The sequence below is a fragment of the Camelus dromedarius genome, chromosome 3 (genome assembly GCF_036321535.1).
Source record: "Camelus dromedarius isolate mCamDro1 chromosome 3, mCamDro1.pat, whole genome shotgun sequence".
Lineage (NCBI taxonomy): Eukaryota > Metazoa > Chordata > Mammalia > Artiodactyla > Camelidae > Camelus > Camelus dromedarius.
Window position 1 is genome coordinate 38735582 of NC_087438.1, and position 22973 is coordinate 38758554.

At 40.1% G+C, this 22973-nt stretch overlaps 1 protein-coding gene across 6 annotated transcripts in view; it reads right to left on the reverse strand.

Moving 5' to 3' along the window:
- Window positions 1-22973, reverse strand: part of PDE4D (phosphodiesterase 4D) — a 1287753-nt gene that overhangs the window by 155444 nt on the left and 1109336 nt on the right. For all 6 annotated transcript variants that reach the window (XM_010974890.3, XM_031445608.2, XM_031445617.2 and 3 more), the window contains 2 exons: window positions 21955-22028; window positions 17557-17606 (listed from right to left, as the gene is read on the reverse strand). In XM_010974890.3, the coding sequence (XP_010973192.2) occupies window positions 17557-17606; window positions 21955-22028 (124 nt within the window). The remainder of the gene's footprint in view (window positions 1-17556; window positions 17607-21954; window positions 22029-22973) is intronic.

A 22973-nucleotide genomic window follows, 5' to 3' on the forward strand; every position in this document is an offset into this window, starting at 1 on the left:
TAATGAGCAAAATAATAGGCACCTCTAAGTCAGAGGAGTAGGAAGTCCAGACAGGCATAGACAGATACCCACTCCAGCTAAGTATGGCTCCCGTCAAGCTGGAAAATGTCTCTTAGCTCTGAGTCACTTGTACAATCGAATCCCTGAACATGTTTCTGTCCCTAATATTTTGTTGCTCTAGGCAACCATCAAGTCCACATGAAGGCTTTTGCCAACTGGAGAGGATGACTAGCCAGGGGAGCCAGAATTTTCTTTTAACTCTTTGTTGAAAACTCAAAATAGCAAATGGTGTTGAGCATCTCCTCTAAAGATCCACAGTGCGAAAAGTGGCATTCAAACATTGACTTAGTGTATCTCCTACTTATTACTTACGGAAACAGAATTGAAGAAAATAAAGGCAATCAATCAGAAGCATGTTTTTTTAAAAATAGTAAAACATTATAAAAAGAGCTAGTTGGGTCCTTAGATATTATCTAACCTAACATCCTCATCTTATTGAAGAAAAACCAGGTTAAATTACTGACCTAAAGGTTAAACAGGAAACTAGCGACACAGCTGGGATTATAGCTCTGGCCCCTAAGCCCTGAGGTCATTGATCTTTCGTCAAGTTTCACAAGCCCAGGGCCAGATGCAAAATGAAGGAATGTTCATAAATCACCAGCGATCACCTCTCTTTTGTAATAGCAAATGGTCCTGGAGGAAAAAGGGCTGTTTTGCTGGGATGCCGGAAGTAATCCTAAATCTCTGAGCCCAGCAGTGGTCAACTTAACACACCCACTACAAGAATCTGGCGAGGTGGGACATTTGACTAACTCTAAATCATTTGGAAAACGTTCAACGTCCATCACTGTTTCTTGTCTGAATTTATCTTTGGCTCTTCTGAATTCTTATGATGCTTACTCTCTGTGGCACAATCCTGGGACTAAGATTCTTGGTGTCTTTTTCATATATACAATTATATCTTGCCCAGTCCTTGGGGAGGGACTACATCTTGTTCATCTGTTTCCTTGAAACGCAAAACACAGAATTAAACATATTTCCCTGAAACCCCGAGCACAGAGTTCAACATGTTTTTGTGGACTGGTTAATGATAAATCAGTATTAATTTTATTAGCTCTAGTAGTATAGTAACAATCCACTCATCCAGAGATGAATTATCCAGAAATTTATACTACTTAACACCAGTATGTAGGTGAAAAGCTCTCCAGAATAGTCAAGTAAATGAATTTTAAAACTTACTTGTTATGTGCATTAAATATCCCAAAGCCCTTCCTCAAAGATGGATTGCCTCCAAGCCCCATTTTTAATTTTGAGTTAATTTGCTCTTATTTTAGGCTCAATGCAACGGCCTGGTAACCCGGTTTGCCAAGGACTAAGGAGCAGCAGATCAGAAAAAATGGCACTAAGGCCAGGTTTACTACCAACATCAAAAGGTGACCATTGGGAGCAACAGATGAAAAATTAAAGGGCAGCAAAGTTCGGGGCTCTTTACAGGGAAGGCGGGGGGCGGGGGTTAGTCCACAGACTGTTAGCTCCCAAAGGCACCTGTGAATGACAAAGAAGTATAAAAGTGGATGTGAATAATGATGCCCAGAGCCACTAAAAACGTTCTGATTACATTCAGCACGCCTTTAAACGATTAAGAATGAGCCTAAAACCTTTGAAAGATTTTCATTCCAAAGAGTTAAGACTATGAACCTTGGTTTTCTAGAATATTTGACATATGGAACATTTTCTGCTAAATGAAATGTAGTTAAGCTAGGCATAGAGATGAATCAGCCTTAAATTCTACACTGGAATCCAGGTACCAACCTATTTTTATCTGATGTATAATCCTATATATCCTATATATAACAGCAAGAATTATAAGCCTTCATACATTTTCCGAACCATTTTACACCCACTCAGTAAAACCATACAACAGCAGTTACTGAGTCCTACACATGTCCTTCTTTCATCTTTTACAACTGTCTCTTCCTTTATAGTCCTTCGATGCAGCTACTTTGCTGGGCCTTTATTGAAATTTATTCTTGAACACTGCTATTGACCTCTAACTGGTCTCCAACCCTCTGACATTTTCTTCCTTCACTTTTTTGGAAGTTTTCAACTTTCCAAGTGATGCTAATGAACAGACAAGTTGGTGAGCCACTATCCTAAATGCAGAGCACACCATTCGTTTGACCCCTAATTACACCCCAGAGTGGAACTAACTCTTCTAATGGCAGACATCTGATGTCGGTGACTTCTGAGCTTACCTGCTCTTAAAAAATAGTTGCCTTTCAATAAATATTCACTATTCGTGGATAACATGACCCCCTCCACGTCCACTTTTTCCTCCCACTTATTTACCAACTATGTGCGAATTCTTAGGTGCCATGTCTCCCAGAAGACCTGTATCTTGCTTTGGATCTCCAGCAGAGAGGTACTAATGTTTTCTCTGCTCTGCTTTTTAGAGGTGCCATTTGATGCTTAGGCACAAAGACTCAAGATGGTGGGTGGGAGGGGCTCTCCTGGCTTTCCTTTTTTCTTTGAAGGGAAGCACCTAAGGGGATCTGTCACATGTATAAATCTACACTTCTTTGAAGGTCTGATTTGAAAGCAGATTGGGCTTTTGCACAAAGGCATTTTAAACAACCCAAGTGTGAACTGCCCGAAATAACAAGACTTCTTGAACTTTTCTAGAATATTGTCATTGAATGATATCAAAACAATTCAGCTTATAAAGCCTTAGGAAGCTGGTGGACAAACTAACCAACTGATATATAAATAGGGAATGACTGCATTAATTGTGTTTGTTATTTGTTTCAAGTCCCCAAGCAACGGGAAATATACACAGGAAAAACTATTTTCTGCAAACCTCCAAAGGGTGATGTCTAACTTTGAGACTCCTCTAGAAAAGCTAATTTTTTTCTTTTTAAATTTTGGCTGGATTTTAGTTACTAGTTCCCAGACAACTTACTTTGTTCAGAACCTAATAATTTTTTTTGCCCTTAATTTGACCAGGCATTAGCTTCTATTTGATGTTCTAAAGTAAAGAAGTCTATTGGACAAATTAATAAAAATGGACTACCTGGGGTGAGAGAGAAATTAATTATCTAATTGATTTTTAACTGAACAAAGAGTCCTATCAATCTGTTTGATTCTTCTGGTTAGCATTATTCAAATATGTACCTTTGTACTCTGTTTCTCCCCCCAAAAAACTTACAAATCTACTCTTTTCCTGTTTTCCTCCTTCCTGGCTTCTTTCACCTTTTCCCTCACATTCATTGCTGTGAGCTCAAGACTTCCAAGATTCAGAGTGGAAACTGGGGTGCATTCCCATTTTCCCATATTTTAAGTCTGTTGTAAAGTAAATATTTGTTATGAGTGAAATATGTCAGAGGAATGTTTATCAGACTATGGTTTTTATTTGGCTTTGTCCTAGCATATTAGTTTTCTAAAACATTTTTTTTTTGCCCCATTTCAATGGTTTCTTTGAAGTCTTGTTTTGACCAGCTGCTCAGCTTTTTGTGGCTGTCCATTGACATCACTTGAAGAAATGGTACATAAATGAAATTTGAACAAAATGAACAGTACTTTCACATTGTTTCAAAATCAAACATGTTCCTAAGGAATCTGATTTGTGGCAGATGGAGAACAAAACCTTCCAGAGGGAAGGCTGTTAAATGAGTCTTAATTGTTTGCACATGAAAATACAGTGACTAAGATTGTGTGCACAAATAGGAATTTAAACATGTAGCAAAGAACTGGCTATGGAAACAGGCAGACATTTTTGTAGGCAGAACTGGTTTCTCCCGAACACAGACAACAGAAGGTAAGTTAGTAAAGGAAAATGCTTTTAAGAGAAATTCAGTTGTTTTCTTTCCTTCCTTCTTATGTCAAACTTCCAGTTCAAAAGATGACTCATTTGCCTCCCTCTGATGGAAACTCACTGATGGAAGGGTCACAGTACACTCAAGAGAAAAAAAAATTCATGCAAGACCTAGCCTTTCATTTTTAGTCTCTACTACGCGCCAGATGCTAGGCTTGGTGCTGATTCATCTCATTTAATCCTTATCATGACCGTCTGAGGTAGGGTTGTGATTAACTACATTTTATAGATGAGATAATTCAGGCTCAGAGAATACTTTGCCCAAAGTCAAAGTATTTGAAGTGACTTGGCCAGAATTCTCTGAATTGATTCAAGGGATCCAAAGCTCACCTTCCTACAATAGTTACATACACCCCTGGAAAAAGATACATATCTTTGTCAAAAAACTAACACTCAATGGTGGTTATACTTCCAGTTTCAGTTCCATCATGCCTTCCCTGTGCTGGATGGCACGGTGCGGTGAGGTTGGTGGAGAGGCCAGAGTTAGCTGGGTCTGGGGAAGACCAGACATTAACACAGGTTTGGTAAGAAAGGCATGACTGGTCCTGGGTGAGGGGAATGGCCACGCTTAGAGTATGGATAACCTAGATGGGGGTCAGGGCTGAGACCACAGAGAAAGAGGACAGGGCCTGCTCCAGGCTGGTGACTTCAGAAGCTCAGGCAGAATGTGAGGTGGGGAGCTGGTGGGGCAGGTGGAAGCTTATAGTCAGAGGTCAGCACCTCTGTGGCTCTGGAGGCAGCCGCTGTGGGGCAGTGAGGTTCCACCAGCCTGGTTCTGTCATGGTGCATGACCCTCCATCCAGCTCCCCAAAGCCTGGTGCTGGGCCCTCCTCCTTACGATGACTCTGGCTTTCCAAGTGGATAGGTTGTGCGGTGTTCCACAGTGACCTTCCACTGGTCTTCAGAGATTTAAATCCATTTCATCCCACTGAAGGACCTAAATGCCTTTTCTAGGGAACCTCGAATTTTCCTTCAGATTCTCTCTCCTTGGGACACCTGCCCTTTCCCGGAGTGGAGTTACATAGGCTGGTGATGAAAGCCAGTGTTGGATTTTCTTTTCTCAAGTTCAAACAATGAACCTGCAGATGAATCTAGAAGCCCAACTCATTCATCCACGGGGACCTACTTACATGTTCTTCTCAGAAAGTGGAGAGGTTTAAAAATAATCCTCCTCTTTCTGTAATCCTGGATCCCTTCAATTAAACCTAATTAGGTAGTGACTTACTAGACAATCGTCCATTTAGATGACTATTAAACAACGATCATAGGAATGGAAATTTTCCTCACTTTGCTTCCTACACTTGTGAAAAAACCAGAAGCCACAGACCACGCCCCCCCTGTATAGACCTAAGCATAAAGGAGGAATCAATAAATGGGTGTGGATCAAATGATCGATCGGGAGGCCACATCAGTTTTGTGCCTTCAGAGGAACTGGGTTCCTAGGGATACATCTTGCATCCCTAAAACCTTAATACCATAAAGAGCAGATTACTGAGAAAAATCTTAGCAAAGTAAGTACTGTGTTGAGGCCAACCCTCTTCTCTCACTATAATCAATAATTATTTGGGGCCTACCAGCACTTATTTCCCCTTTCTAACAGCACCCTGATTTTGTTCAGGAAATTACTGGCCTTTCCATTGGATAATCCTAGTTATAAAGCAGCCCACAATGATCCAGGGCTTACTATGTGCCATGCAGTGTGCTTAGTTTTTCATAAATATCATCTCAAATAATTTTCACGAACTCCCTAGGAGCTAATTACTATTATCATGCCTGCTTTAAAAATGAGGAACTGGAGGCTTTGGAAGGTTAAATGAATTGTTTGAGGAGAAAAGTGGCAGAACTAGAACACGAATCCATGGACTCTGGCCCCTACATTGCTCCTACACTGTATTATAGGGTCTGGTGAGACAGTCAGATGCCCTGTTCTCCTTCAGCCAAGAACCAAGACCCAAGATCCAAACTCCACCAACAGGAATTTTACTCTTAAACAGAATAACAAAGAAACCAAAAAAGGTTGCAGGCATCTCACTAGATGGATCTTGCTGTGATCTGTCCCCCTTCACGTCTGCCTTTCTACTGCTCTGTAGATGTCCTGATTCCTTCAACCTTGATCCTCGACTCTCTCCACAAATTCACAGGGAATTGAGGATTCTTTCAATATTCTTCTATTAAATTCCCTTTTGCTTAAGTTAGCAGAGTTGGTTTCTATCTTGCAACCAGAGAATCACTGCTGATCCACCATTATCTAAGGGGATGTTGTAAGGCAGCTTAGAAGGGAACTGCAGGGCATCCTCAATGAACAGGATGCACCATGGGTGCCCAGCAGTAACTGCATAGAGGCAGTAAGAAATCATGGTGGAACCAATGCCAGCCTAATTTCCTCTGCTGTCCCATCTGTGGAAATGATGAGGGTAGGACCCCTTCCTGGCCAGTGGGCTGAGACACCCTGGCTTTTTTATTTCCAGCACCTCTGCAGTTTCCACTGAGGAACCAGGCTGTGAGGATCTGTAGAAACACAGACTGTAAGGTGTGGCTGAAGAGTAAAAAGGTCTTCTCAAGACAAGATTATTTCCCACCCTACACTTCAGATGAAGCTATCTCCTTTAAAGTGTCACCTGGAAAAGCCTGCATATATGTTTATTCCACACACTGCCATCACTCTAATGATTCTAGGACACTCTGCCTTTAAAAATGCCTTCGGAGTCCAAGTGTACTTCCCTCAAATGCTTCAAAATTGTCTTCTCCCTTGGAGTGGCTACATTTTCAGAATTCGCCTCCCCCAAGCCCACCTGGTACCTTGCTTGGTGACTAAGGTTGGTAATTGTATTGGAAATACTATTTTTGGTCAAAAGTGGAGTGTGACAGTAAACCAATGAGATGGCTTTTTGGGGGGGAAAAGGGCCTGTAAACATTCCCAGAATGTTTTCATCAATGGCAATGGGGTGAAAAAAGTGTACAGTCTACAAAGATGACTATTTTGAGGATCGACAGGAATAACACAACCAGACGCGGTGATGGATGTTTTACTTAGGTTATCTTGCATATTCCTCGAAATCAGGAAGGCATCATCATTATTATTATTCAACACATTTAACAGAAAAGACTCAGGGGATTTGAGTAACTCTTCTAGGGTCACCAGGTAGGTGAGCAGAGAGCCAGCAGTAAAACCCAGATCTCCCGATTTTTGAGACTTACTCTAATTCCTCTATGTAGGTTCTGACTTGTACATCAAACAAACACAACTTACAACCTTCTGATTTTTTTTCCAAGTAAAAGCTTGCTGGAAGAGAAAGCCTAGATCTATTGCTCCATGAACAATTTTAGTTCAGCAGCACAGTGACTGCAGTCAGAGACTCAGGAAGCATCTTAGGGGCCCTCACCTCTTCGTCTGCTGGGGTCTCAGTTCCCCGACCTGTCCTTTGCTATTTCCCGCCTTGGCAATTCAGACAACCTTTCTTCTTCCACTCCTCTCTCACTCTTTGCATGCTTGTGTCGCTAAGTTTCCCCTAAGATCCTGAAGTCGTTCCCCAGACTCTTTCTGGTCTCTAAGCTATGTCATAGTGTAGACAGCTTCCTTGTTCTCTCCAGAAAAAGATCTCAGCCTGACCCATTTCCTCCTCCCTCCCTTTCTTCTTCTTTTCCTTATTTTATCTACTCATTTATCCATTCATTTACAAACCCTTTGTTTTCTGTTTGCTTAATCATTCTCTGTCATTTAACAGAACACATTTTATCATTTGACGTTCCACAGGCCTCAAGGATAACAGTCCTAAAGTTCACTGGGTCCTGAGAGCCCAAGCACAATCTTTCACATCCAAGAGACTGACTGAGTGAAGAAGCAAACCTGGGAAGACACGCATAAGTGAAGTTCTCCACGTGAACAATTCAGTGTGCAACATGCAAATATCAGAAACATATCCAGGAAAAAAAAAAAAAAAGACGTGAGCAACCATTTGTTTTGCCAGGCACGTAGAATACAGTGAATTAAGAAATACTTTCAGAGTGCCAGCAATGCCAAAAAAGAATGACAAAGAAAGATGGCACACTAAAAAGCACAGGATATGTCCTCTTTGGAGGACAGAGAGAGCTAGGGAAAGTCATGGCTAGAAAATGGTACCCAAGAAAATGACAATGGAGATGAAGAGCTGATGGCAAGTCTAAACATAAAGAAAAGAGGAGCAGCATCCCAGGTAGAAGCTGTTATCGCAGAGGTTGACAGTGAGGGGTCTAGAATCAAGGTGAGCACAGAGACTCAAACACAGCCCTAACCTGGACCTGCTGACATCCTCCATCTGCCTCACTGCTCACACAGACCGTGGGGCCCTTTCCTTGTTACCCTCCAGCCCTGGGCATGGGCATGATGACAGGCACTTCAGATGAGTCAGGAAGAGGACTGTGGGAACTGAAGACAGGTTGAGGAATTCCTCCTCGCAGGAAGGAATCCTTCCTTTAGTTTATATATCTGACTTCTGCTCTGTTTCAGTAAGTCTTATCCGTCCTCCGTCCTCCCTCCACTCACATCTGTTCACTGATACATGACATGGGCGTATTTTCTGCTCTCTCCTCTTTACAAAAAAGAAAGAAACAAAACAAAAAAAGAAATCTATAGGGAATACATTTTGGGAGAAGAAGATGATGGCAGGCTGCGTGTGTTTCTGTGTGTTTATCAGCACATTTTAAGGCAGAGATGCCTTCACGTTCTGTCTTTGAGTCAGACTTAACCTACACTTTGTCCTTTGCAGCTATATATTGAATTATCGTAAGATTTAAAAGAGATTATGCATGTAAAGTCTTAAATACATACCAAATGTCAGAAAATGTCAACTTTTATTAATATTAGTATTAATAAGAGATCCAATTTTTAAAAAAATATTTTCTGAGAAAGTGGAAGGAAGAAGGCTGTGAGTGAAATCTTCACTTATTCAGAGTTAAATAATTCAGTGTAACACTCAACTAAGAAAATTTGGGAAATTAGACCCAAAGGAATTTTCATTGTTTTGCCCCACCGCAGTCTTGTACTTCTGAGTGTGCTTAGAATATTTTTTAACGCCTACATGGGTGGGAAGTACTTTGTGGATAAAGGGAGTGACTTAAGAATGCAGCTTTTGTTGTTTTTTTTAAAAAGGAGACTGGGTACTGTGTCTGAGAAGACAAAAAGAATACAGTGACTAAACTTAACGTTTCCCAAACTCACTCCCACTCCATACACAAACATGGACGTGACACTTCACTCTCTTCCAGGGCAGGAGCAAGCTAATGAAAATTAGTATATATTCTGAGAGATAACAGGGATGAAGGCCCAGAGGATGACGACCATGATGACGAGAACTGCACAGATAATAATGTCACCTTGTATTTCCTCCCGCTAATCGCGAAGCACTTCAAGCATGCTATCTTGTTTACCCTGGACTGCTCTGTCTGTTAGATGGGGGTGTGGGTGTCACCATATACACTTTCCAGAAAGACAGTGATTTTCCAGCAACATTCCAGCAACTCAATGGCAACACTGTCCAGAGCAGTGCTCACACCTGCTCCATTCAGCTCTTGATTATTCTGCCCGATTTGGTGGATCACGCGGTTCATCTGGGAGCGCCTGTTAATAATCTAGATCCTGAGCCTTAGCCCAAAGATTCTGTTCCGGACTATCCGGGAATCTGTCTTTTAGTGTTTACTTCCAAGTATCCCTTGGGGGTGCCACACATCAGGCAGGTTTGGGGCGTGCCGGGCTTTTCAACTCTAGGTGGTGAGGAAGGGATATGGGCTGAGAGGACTTCGGTGACTACAGATCCTCTGTTTTCACGGCAGCATTTCTGATCAGTTGGAGGATAAAAGAACTGTCCTGTCATAAACTCAACGATCACCAGGTAGAGTGCCATCCTATACAAGGGATATTATTATTATTTGAAAATACAGTGAAGGCTCTACTGTGGCACTCTAATATTGAGATATCATTAGGCAGTGTCTCATTAGTATCTTTTCTAGGGAGAGGAGGCAAACAGAAAACTGTGATCAGAAAGATGCATGTTTGTCATCAGATTCTATATAACATGGTCCAGCTATCTGCCTTGGCGAGTTACTAGTCAACATCTAAAAATGTCTTAAATTAAATCCAATATACATAATTAAAATGCATTAAATGTGTGCCTATTGCTCACTTATTTAAACTAGATGCATTTTCCTACATTATTAAATTTTTCTCCTAATTAAGGTATCTACAATTTTTTATGATGGAATGTTTCATACTTAAATAGAATTCACGTATTGCTTAGCACTCAGGTTGTTTTCAGTCTTTTGTGCATAAACCTCATGCTGGGGTGAACATCTATGTATGTGACTTCATTTTTCACTTCTTTTCCCTCACTCTTCAATCAACCTCCAAGTCTGCTCAAGTCTCTCCCTGGAAAGAGTTGTGAACCCATCTCCTCATCCACACACCCGTCACCACCACTCCAGTTCAGAGCCACGTTATCTTCAGCGTGTACTTGGCCTGCAATGAATGGTCTTCTGATGAGTATGAAGCTGCCTCAAGTCCTTCTTCTTTTCATTCTGTTTTCTATCCAGCATCCAACGTTGTCATTCTAACATACTTCTCTGCTTAGAAATGGCTGATGATTTTCTATTGCCCATAAAAGAAAAGTCCGTCATTTTTTATATTGGCTTCTAATTGCCTTAATCTACTCTTGGAGCCTCCCGCTCTGTTGCCCCCATATACTTTCAAGTCCTTTTGATCTTTAGTGTTCCCAGTCCCTGGCGCTGGACCAGCACTCCATGCCTCCACAGCTCACTGTTGCTGGTCCCTTGGTGGGAGGTGATCTCCTCCTAACCATATGGAGAACTCCACGTTCTTCAAAGTTCAGCAGGGAGCTGACTCTAGGTAGAACCACCTGCCCTCCCCTTCAGATACATACAGGCATTTGAATTCCCTTCAATCATGATGCTAAGCTGGCACTTAATTATTCATGGCTCCTTCTCCCGGTGTGACTTCCCTGAAGCCGGCAGCCACGTTTTACTCATCTTTTTATTTTCAACACCTACCTTATTGCATACCACATATAAGATGCACAGAAAATATTTGTTGCCCAAGTGGACAATAATAATAATACTAAAATTATAGCAATAAATGATAGCTAACATTTGTTGACTACGTCTGGATACCAAGCACTATACTAATCACTGACTTAGAATTCACTGATGGGAAAATGAAAGCTTAGAGAATTTCAGTAAATTGACCAAGATTACATAGCTAGTAAGAGGAAAGCTGGCTTTTCAACCTCTATGGTTTCACTCATAGCCATTTTGCTGTTCTGACCAAATGAATATGCAGTTTCCTTTAATTATTTCAATTAAATTTATAACAAAATACCAGAGCACATATTTGGGCAATAGAGATACAATTAAATTATATTTTCCCATGATTAAGACATTCACTTAATTTCACTGTTTAGAAAGCCAAGTATAACTTAAATCAATTTCTGGTCCAAAAATGACCGTCAGACCTGATCTTTTAACAGATTAGTAGATATAACTCTACTTATCTAAATAAAAGCTGAAGAAGGTAAAACAAGTTAGAATGTAAGGAAGAAAATGGACCCTGACCCCTCTAAAAGATCATAAATTTAAGTAATAAACAGTCATACTGCATGCACTTAAGCAAATTTTTAGTTCAGTGTTTTTCCCGGAAAAGTCTTTTTAATGTGGGGATTTTTGTCAAAGTAAACTCCTTTGGCTCAAAATATTTAGAACACTCCACAGTCATTAGATGTATTAGATACAAAAGTAAAACAAGCAAAAAAACTCCCCCCACCAAAGGCAATGTCTAAACACTCACATACACAATCTTTATTAATTTTTTATTAAAGCTATTAAACATAATGTGTACTCGGCATTCTTCAATCACATTCCTAAAAAAAAAGCTTACTGTGCACTCACTCTCTGCAATTATGAAAGCATCGCCACCATCTTTGCTCTTGTTAAAAGAAAAGGAGGAAAGAGCACGCAGCTGGTGTTGCTGGTGGCTGGTGAGGAACTAGGGCGGGACTTCCCTGGTAACGGCGGGGTCTTCGTCCTCCTCCGTGCAGGCTGCCCTAACACTCATTTCTAGTTCAATGTCCCCTAGGCCTTACATATTTCTCTCTCCTAGATCCCTTTTGCCTTCTTTATGTGGCTCTTGCTTCCAAATACTATCTGTTATATATGTATTTCTTTTCACATTATATGCTACTTGTTTTTATTACGCACACACACAGACTTAAAAGGTAGACCTACTACAAAAGTCGCTAGCATCATTACTGTTGCCATAAAACAGCTGCTTATTTCCCTTTCTTTGGTAAGCACGGTGTTAAATGAAGAGTCCAGATAATAGCAAAATAATTGTTCCAGTTAAAAATCTTTGTTTTCCTTCACTGGCTTTTAGAAACTTCTTTGGGCTTTAGAAGAATGATAAACATACGAGATTAAGTTTCTTTTTGTGGTGTTTTGACTAACTATTACATTTGGATAGGTTACTTTTTCAATCCTCTACATACCAATTGACTAAATTCTAGTTAGAATGCACTCTTTTTTTTTTTTTTTTTTTAAAAAAAGGAGCTATGAACATTCAGGGCGAAAACATATGAGTGGAGACATCCCAAAAGTTTTTTTGGACTAAAACTACTTTTGTGTTATTTTATATACTTGTCTCTGCATTATGTGTCTCCCTCTACAGGTTAAGAGTAGGCACTAGTTTTATTGCTTGGAGAGAAGAACTTGGATTTTCTCTTTAGGCTGCCAATCTTTACTTATCTGAGGGCCCTAAGACATAACCCATGGATATAATAAAAATAGCTTTAAATATAGTGACCTGTCCAATGAGAAACTGGGACACGATACTTTGTAACTTCCGAGTCCACGTACAAAAAAAAACCCCCAATGCTATATCTGTTACTCAGAAATCGATACCCTTTAATATTTCTTTTACTTTCTCCAAAACATACACTTCAACGGTGGATCTGAAGGCTACCCTAATCTGACGGGTGATATTATAGAGGTGTGAAAAGGACCATAGCTTTGGGAAAAAGGAATCCTGTATTTATTCCTGGCTGTGCCTCTAGGTAGCATTTTCTTTCATTAGGTCTCAGTTTTCTCATCTTCAAAATAGAGAAGTTTAAGTGCATTTTCTCTATGTTACATTCTTGCATGAAAATCCTCAATTGAAAGATGATTAAAGGCACAGAAAATATGGACATTACCAATATATTGCAAAATGATACCGTGAAGACCCGACAAGTTTTCATGAGATGGCCGAGGAACACGTTTCTTGAGTTAACATCATTTGAACATGAAATGTTCAAAAGACTGATTGTGCCCTAAGAGGCAGGGCTCTGCACCAGGACCAGGGCTCAGCGTCACCGTGCAGGTATGGCTCGGGCAGCTCTGACTCTTTGCTGCCCTCTCAGGTTCTAACACACGCTCTAGTTCTGCTGGTCACCATCCTTTAAGCACCTACGCAGGTGAGCCTTGCTGAGTTAACACAGGGATTCCTAAACATGTCCTGCCATTACTGTTTGCAGACAAAATCATAAATGAAATGCATCAGGAAAGTCGACACATCATCAACGTCCTCCTCCTCTATTCCACCAGCTTTAAATTAGCCTCAGGAAGAACAACAAAACGTCAGGCATAGAGTAGGGTTGCAGGAAGAAATACCTGGTGACTTGCTCGTGACAGGCTCTGTTCCTCATCTAACACATCTCCTTGAATTCCTGCAGCAGCACTGAGAGTGAGGGACTCCTATCTCCATTCTTCAAACGAGGAAATAAAGTGAACAAGAGAGACATGGCCTGCACTCAAGTCCCAAATGCCACACACTGCCTTTTTGTCATGTCATGCTAAAGAACAAAATAGCTATTCTGTCGGACGGGCTCTTTCATCAATGCACACTTGGAAGCTTTATTTGTAAAACCTGTTAAACTGCTGTATTTACCTATTACATATGGAAATACAAGATGGCAAGGAACGAACATGCTTGAGCCCTCATGATATAAAATTGAACTTTCCAGGCTTGAACACATGTCAAATGGAATAACCTCCAAGGTATATCCTAAGTTCTATGGGAGAGTTGTAGAAAGCAGAGTATGAACTGTACTCTTCTTTTTAAAAACTCAAAGAGGTAACTTATGGGGGAAGTTACAGAGAGCTAATTTTCTCTCTTCACACTCTGTGACTCAAAAGTAAGTTCTTCAGTTTTGAAAATAATCCTGAACAACAGTTTATCATCCACATCCCAAAGGCACTAACGTCTGCGGCTGAGCTGAGAGGACGAGACACAGCGCTGGGAGCGACTGGAGGCCCCATTTTTAACAGGCACAAAGGAAGTGTGTCCACTGTGATCACTTTTGGGGGGTCCATAACTTTCATTCTTATAACCTCGCCAGTTTGTCTTTCTCTCACTCTTCCCTTTCCTTCTTAATCTCTCTGGCCTATTCTTTCCATCACCCCTAGTTCTACATAAAGAATGAATCTTAAGAACAATACCCAAATAAAAACAACAACAAAACAAAATAAAATGATGCACTGAGTGCTGACTCTATGCTAAGCGCATCCCACACGTGAACTCATTTAATTTAGCAATAACCATATGAAGTATGATCACCCTTTTGTAAATGGAAAAACTGAAGCAGGGAAAGGGTTTGTACCCTGCCCCGGGTCACACACCTATCGCGATAGAACATGGTTTGGATTCTGGACAAGCGGAGCGCCCCCACTGCACACTACCAGGAGCACTTGTCAGTGGTCAGTGATGCTCTGTGGCGTCACCCTGGAGCTGTGCACCACAGCGGCCTTCTGGACCAACCGTGAACTTAACTATATGCTACACTGTTCCTCTAGACCCTCAGAAATTTCCTGAGAAGGCCAAGTTCATCTTCTAGGGTGCTCCACTGACATACGTTAACCCTCTTCTCCACCCCTGCAGGGACCACTGCAGAATACTGCTGAGTTCCAACAGCAGGGGGAGTGAACATGGAGGCAGGTCCTAGCAGTCAGCTGCTGAGGGAGGAGATGCCCAAGCACCTCCTTATCTGTGGGGCTTAGTCTTCTATCCAAGTCTCACGACTACTGTCATCATGATTTATGCTTTTTTTTAAATTGAAGTATAGCCAGTTTATAACGTGTCAATTTCTGGTGTACAGTATAATGTTTCAGGCATACATCTACATACATATATTCACTTTCATATTCTTTTTCATTATAGGTTAATATAAGATATCGAATATAGTTCCCTCTGCTATACAGTGTAAATTTATTGTTTATCTATTTTATATATAGTAGTTAGTATCTGCAAATCTTTAACTCCCAATTTATCACTCCCCACCCCCTTTCCCTTCTGGTTAATCATAAGTTTTTTCTCTATGTCTGTGAGTCTGTTTCTGGTTTGTAAATAAGTTCATTTGTGTCCCTTTTTTTTTTTTTTGATTCCACATATGAGTGATATCATATGGTAGTTTTCTTTCTCTTCCTGGCTGACTTCACTTAGAATGATGATCTCCAGGTCCACATGATTTATGTTTCTAAGGGCCCACTTTTTCAGTATAAACTCAGAGAGGGGAATGTCCCTTGCTAGTGCTCTCATCTCTCCACCCCCTCATACACTTTTTTCCCTTGATTTGCTATGCTTGGGCAGGAAAAAGACTTCCATTCTCTAGTCAGTTCATTTCCTGTTGTGCTTTGTGATGAACACAGCTGCACAAAGCAGTTAATGACAGTTAATTAGTTTCCCTTCCTAGATAAGATATTTCTATAGCCCCACTGTCCCCTAGGTCTCAGGTCAACATCATGTGGGTACAAACAAGGCCACTGTAACCTGGATGGATGCCCAGATTTCAGTGGTTTATAGTTCCCTCTGGTATTGCTCCTTGGAGTATGTGGAAATTCCTGGGGGCTCCTATGGGGTCTCTCACATGTGTTCGAGACCAAGTCTGTACTCTCTGAGTGCCGCTACTCTCTCTTTAATCAGTGCCAGACATCTGCAGGGTGGCAGGACAGCTGCCCTGACCACGGAGCACCCACCACTTCTTGTTGAATACAACAATCTCCATTCGTACCTGCACCTGCTCTTCTGGGAGGATGCTCTGTGGGGTTGGCTCATATGTGACCTCAAGCTACAAAAGCTTTCAGGGACCAAAATAGCACTGAGTTCTGCATGAACCGCAACGTCAGAGGAGTCTGGCTTATTGCAAAAAAAAAAAAAAAAAAAATGAGGGGGGTGTCTCTCTTTACAGGGGTCAGACCGAGTGTCCAGAGCAAGGCTGGGGACCAGGTTCTGTGAGGTCTCTCTCACTAGAGACCCCCGACAGATGCTCACACAAGTCAGCCTGCGTGACTCTCAACACAGGTAAGTGCACAGAAAAAAAGGCATCTGCTTCCACACCACCATCTTAGCTAGGGCTCTTGTATATTGAATTGGGGTTTCTGAAGAAGAAAAACTGTTACTCAAAGAACTTATCGTCATATATAGGAACTTCCGTGATTGTTCATCTCTTGACTGATGCCAAGAAGGAAACGGGTAAACTGAACATAGACTATGAAATGCCAGTTGAAAACCATCACCAATAAGCTCTTGAAAGATCAACATGGAAAAGAGTACCAATGATGCAATATTCCATGAAACACAAATCCCATTTGAAAGACATTCAGGAAAGACCAACACTAACAACTGTTCCAGAATCACTGTGATGTGGTGGCCAACAACAAGCCCGGTTGACAGGTCCTGACTGGACATGATGAAGTTAACTCTCAAGCAAAGTGCAGTCACTTATGTAATAATGAGCTCCTCAGCATATTATGAGTTGGAGTCCAAGGAAGACACTTGAATCAAGTGAAGTATTGGTCTACTTTGGAGAATATGTTAATTTTCTTCTGGTAATAATTTAAAAAAACATAGGTTTTCTTTTCCAGGCAATTATTTTAATTAACCAATTGGGGTTTCAAGAAGTGATTAAATGAGTTCAATTTGGTTTCAGGTTCACCAAAATGAGATCATTTGTTCTGTTTTTGGTTCAGTTGGGGTCAAGTCCAATGTCTAAAATAGACTAATAGGAATTGGGGTAATTTTATTCTTTTGGCCTTTATATCCCTTATTCTTCCTTCTACTTCTTTTCCCCAAACATCTGTTCTTTTGATCTCATTGAACTTTTCTGTATTGTATAATTACTTCTCTCCTCTTTCAAACTGAATTAAATCTCAACTCTCTGCATCTAAATCAGGAGTACTGGAATGCCATTCCTTCCTACAGACAACTGGGATGTTGATTCACCAAGAAGGTATCTTCTATTTATGCTTTGACTTTCATGAAACCAAGCTACTGTCTATTATCATTATGCTGACAACACAAGCTTGGAAACAACATGGTCAATGTTTTGAAGGTAAAGCTCTCTCTCAAAATACAAATGCCCAGAGCAACGTTACACTTCGTAAGAGCACAAATTTGACTGGTTTTCAAAAGTGACACATCACTAATTTTTCCAATAACTTAAATGGACAGCTTGTGAGATCAACGAGAGAAATGGTAATATAGACAAGAAAGGATTGATTTCTTAGATATTTTAGAATTGCAGAAAAAAAAATGGTGCTAATATTAGATTGAATCTTGGAAAATACAGTTTCTTTGTAGACATGAGAAGAGTAAGCTCCCAGATCCTTCTTACCTGTGATGGTGGCTTTGTTGATGGATGGTTGGTTGCACATGGGTGATCTTCTGACAAAAGAGAAAAATACAGAGCAGTAAATATATGGTACTTGTCAGGGTGAAGATTCTCTGGTCATTTCAAAAATGATATTTTAATTTAAGGATTATTTTTAAGTTCAAACATGCAAATGAAGATAACTTTCAGACTAGCCAGACAAATTCCTAGGCACGCTTTGTACTATAGTTCAGACCACAAATATCAAAAAAAATTTTAAAAAGCTAAACCTCATGGTGATAGATTTTGGGGTAAATAAGTTTGATGTAAATGTCACAGGACATGATAGAAGAGAAAGTTCTTATTGGTTGACCATATCCATTTAAGCCCAGGCTTTTAGAGCAAACACAGACTTTCTGAATTTGAAAAATTCAATCTACAATCGGTTTCTCTAATACAGAGTTAAGAAACTTTAATTTTTTTTGGCATAAATTCTCATGATTGCCTGTACATTATCAAAAGTGAGTGACTCCTTGTAAACTGTATTACACGTGGAGAAGCTACTTAAACTTTTTCCTTTCTGCTTTCTTATATTGAGAATCATCTCTGATACATTTGCTAGGGAGGTATATTAATGACGTGTTCAAACAGATGCTACAGAGACTTTAGAAATACTATAAATCAATGGTACCTATATCAATTCTATTTTATATTCTCTAATTTTGCAGATGTTTGCCAAGTTCCACAAGATGATTATAAACCCCTTGAGGTAAAACAAGAAAAAATGCTATGTGACTAACTTGTATTCCCTACAGAGCCCAGCATGATGTATCCAGTGCTTATTAAATTAAGTCGAAGAGAATATCATTTATGGAATCTCCGTTAAGATTTTTTGAAATGTAACTTTATAAAGTTGTTACTTGTAATTTAAAGCTCTTGAAATATGGTGATCTTTTTCAAAAAACTTTAAAAAATATGTACATTCAAGGATGTCTAAAAAACTTTTGTTTTCATTTTTTGGGTTTGTTTGTCTTGGTATTTTTAGTCATGGCTAACACTTAATAAGCACTTACTGTACATCAGACACTGTGCTAAGCGAGAGTTAGATGAACTATCTCATTCAGTCCTCACAACAGACCATAATGCAGGTAGTCTCACTGCTCCCATTTTACCAACGAGGAAACCACAGCGTTGGAAAGTGAAATCGCTTCCTCAGAGTCAGAAAGCTGAGATCTGAACGAAAGCTATGTGATTCGAGGGCCTGCACTCAGCCACGCTGCCTTGTTTTCAGGATGCTTTTGTGGAGCCTGGACAAACAGCCACACACCAACACAGACGGCAGGTTCCTGCAGGGCCCTGGTCAGATCTGCCTTCCTGAGATGACACCTCTCTTAGCAGGGCTGGGAAATGCATGGGGAAGTGCTCTAGTGCTTTTGAAATTCCAACCGACTTGGTTCCCATCAGCATCTGGCTCTGTCTCATTGCTCTTAAATTTACTGATATCAGTTTGGGGTTGAAATTTTGTGTTTGATTAAAAACGCACCAATGTTTACTTATGGATCACTTCAGTTTTTATTATGAAATCAAATGGGGGAAAACTTAATGCATCATAAAAAAGAAAGGTAAATGTTTAAAGGTGCTACCCTGAAATAGTTTTGGTCTATAGACTAATAGTTATCTTCTTGCTGAGAGTTTATTATTCACATCATGGATAGAATGATTATTCCTTTTTAGTCCTTGCTCTGCGAAAATTTCAAAAGCATTGATTTTTGTCTGGGGAAGATATCAAACAGCTATTTTTAAATGTTTCTATAGTTTTGGAAAACCAAACCATTGACTCATTCCGCTTAATCTTTTATCATCAATCCTACAACTGGCACTTGGGAACTTGGTATTTTCAACAAGTAACGACATGCAGAAAATATCAATCGTTTGATCCGTGGCTTCAGCGATAAGTCATTTAATGAAGAATGAGCCAGAACTCACTTCTGGAATGGAAAATCTCAAGGGCAAGAAAATTCGAGAGGATAGGAGCCGGCAGCAAGTTGATAAATGTCAGCCGCGGGCAAGCGAGGACCTGCAGGGAATGTGGGGCTTCAGAAGCAGCCTTCCTAGACTCCTCTCTTGCAGCGAAGAGAAAGGGCGGGTTGTGCAAGATAGCACGTGCCTTCCACGAAGCCCAGGGGTGAGCTTGGGAGTGTTCTAGTGGCACTGGGAGTAGCCTGAAGGGCAATTCTGGTTTCTTCGGGTCATCACATGATGCACCAGTTATATCCATTTTACTATCACAGAACAGAATAGTTTGTCTGTAGATTGAGTCCTACTGTTCTGATACTCAAAGAGGTTGACTGGATTTGAATCAGTAACGGAGGTACAAACCTACCCTGGCAGAATCTGGTTAGATGTCTCCAGGGCATAATAGAGGAAGTCAAGTTCAGGCACAAACTATGATTTTCTATCCTCCTCTAGTTGCTCTTTTCCATTTTAATCTGTTTTGTCCCAGTAAGTCAGTTAAAAATATCTGTCTCACGTAGACTGAGCCTCAGATGGTCTCTCTGGAGACAGAAAGGCCAGTCTGATGCCTTCCCACCTGCTGAACAAGTGTCTGCCTGCCGCAGACATAGATGCTGGCACCCAAGTGACCAAAGCTGAAGAAAGTGTAAAAAGAACTAGTCAATGAGTTATAAAGTTTCTTGTTTACTTTTCAAAGACAAAAATCTCAATTTCCTGGATAAAAATTGAGGCTAAAAAAGTTTTGAAGGGACATCAGTCATTTCATTTCTCCTGCAGGGCTGAGACTTTCCATAGGAGGTGAGTGCACCTTGGACTACAAGTGCCAAATGCCCCAAAGAGGCCACTGAACAGAGAAGACATGCTTGGTAATGAACAAACAGTTCAAAGCACAGCCTCAGTTTCACCTGCTGCATCACCACGTCACCCTTCCAGCCAGGATGCACGCGTACAGTGATTACTCTGTGCAGGGGTCATATCATGCTAGGCACTGGGAATACAAATGTAAACCAGACACAATCCCTGCTCTCTGGGAACCGTCATTCTTAAGGAGCATCCAGATAAGCAAATAGGCAACTGGAACGCAGAGAGAAATGTGCTAAAACAGGGGTTAAGCACAGGATGCAATCAGGTGGTGACGTAAAGGGATACCACCCAGGTTGGGCCACCAACCTGTGGGTGTAGGTGCATGTTGGGCCTTAGAGACAATGCTCTAAAAGAAATTATATTTAAACTGTGACCTAAAGAATGAATTGCAGTTAACCTGGTGGATGAGGAGGGGAAGAAGAAAGTGAGAGATGCTTAGGCTGAGGAAGGACTGCAAAATTTCACTACCTGAAAAACAAGACCATCAACGGAAGCTTCTGGGTTCCATTCAGATTATCTGCATTGCGGCATTTATAGTGATTAAAAAAAACAAACAAACCTTGTTCTATCACGGGGGGGAAGTGTGTGCATAATGACCAGAGATTTTTTTTTTAATCACAGAAAAGGTGAATTCGGGAGGTCAATTCTATTATCATGGGATGGAAAGTTTAGATTTTGCATTCTTTAAGAAGTTGTAGCTACAACAAAATTTTATATGCTTAGATAAGTTATAATTCCAAGTAAATTTCTATTCACTGTCCTCTTAATACAGATTTAAAGAAATGTGTTTTCTTTTCTCCTGGAAAATTCTTTGGAGCTGGTATTTTAATGATAATATTTTATTGTTCATAATAAATTGTCACAATAATTGCATCTGAATGACGTATCAGTCATCCATTTAATCTTGGAAAATTAATTTTTTTTGCATTTTCCACCTATATTAGAATGCCCAAGTGATAATTATTTTTCATCTCAGCTTTCTCTCTTTCAAATGCTTCCCATTATTCCATAAATTCCAATCATAAATCTCTGATATTCCATAAATCCCAATTTATTCCATAAATTCCAATTTTGTTAATTATTCCATGATGCTGCTGATCTGAGTCAGTAACAGCAGGAGAATTAGAGACCTTTGCTATGATATGACGCTTCTCCAAGTAATGGTTGCTTTAGAATTAAGAGGCTGACTTTGGGTTGGCTTTATGGCTTGAAGACATTATTTGCCCATGGTTGCTTTATGAAGTAAGCCAAAACTATAAAGTTACCCTGCGTGTAAATAACTGGGCAGAGGACTGATTACACCAGGTGATTTCTGACAGATGGAATCACCACATTTATTTGTCATCCTGTTTCACTTCTGATATTAGAAGCATCACTACAAAGTATTTATAGAAAATTAACAGGACATCATATGATTTAGTGTAAATGGTTAGAGAACATGGCGACGATTCAGAGAAATCTAATATATTGCCTTGAGTTCAATCAAATTCAGGAAACACTGTATGAAAGGTCAGCCAGAAGGAGGGGGTAAAAAAAATAACTTACTTGCTAGGTGCACGGTCTTGCAAATTAGTCAATGCAGCAAAGTTGTTTCGTACGGTTCGAAGGCTGGCCAAGACCTACAACAAAGAAAAGAATTCTTTAAACTTCTTGAAATAGGGCCTTCTCTAATGGAATTTGAAATGGTTTGGTGATTGTAAAAAATGGTTTGTTAAGTGAAAAATTGATATTGCTTGCAACTTGGTTTCATATACTACTGAAGAATCTTCTAGCACCTAGCACAGTTCAGATGTATCCATTTGAAATCCAGAGAGGCCAGATTTAAGGATTTTCCAGACATTTCTCCTCAACGTCTATGAACAAGGTGACAGTAGCAGCAGTTTCCACAGTATTCCTGGGTTCCTCAGCCACTACATGTCCCTGGCAATATACAATGAGTGCTGCTGCATTTTGTGCAAATGTAAATAGTGTAATATAAAATAGTAAGCAAGTCTTACTTTGGGGGCAATATGAAAACAAAGTTACCTCAAGTTCTCTTCAAAAATTCACCAAGAATGTCATAATCTTGAAGTCAGCAAGCTAAGTAAATTTTAATTGTTTTTTCACTTTAGCCACATGGCTATTCTAGCTACTAAACAGATCCTTTTCTTTGTTAAGGTTATCTGAATCAAGAATTATAAGGTCACTTACAAAGTTAAAACAAATTAGTGGAAAAACTGATGAAATTTATATAATGCTTAGTTTGAAGTTCAGTTAATAGTATTGCACCAGTGTTAATTATCTGGTTTTGATCATCACACTATGATTCTGTAAGATACTAGCATTAGGAGAAGGTGGATGAAGAGCATATGGGAACTCTCTGTACTGCGTTAGCAAGTTTTCTGTAAATCCAAAATTATTTCAAAATAAAAAGTTAAAAAAATAATTATAAGGTCACAAATAAAATGAGACCACCCTGTATGTGCACAGAGCCTGGCCCCTAGAAAACATTCAAAAAAATTTGTTGACACAAAGACACAACATTTCCACAGACACAGGGCAGGACCATGAGTCCCTCTACCTCT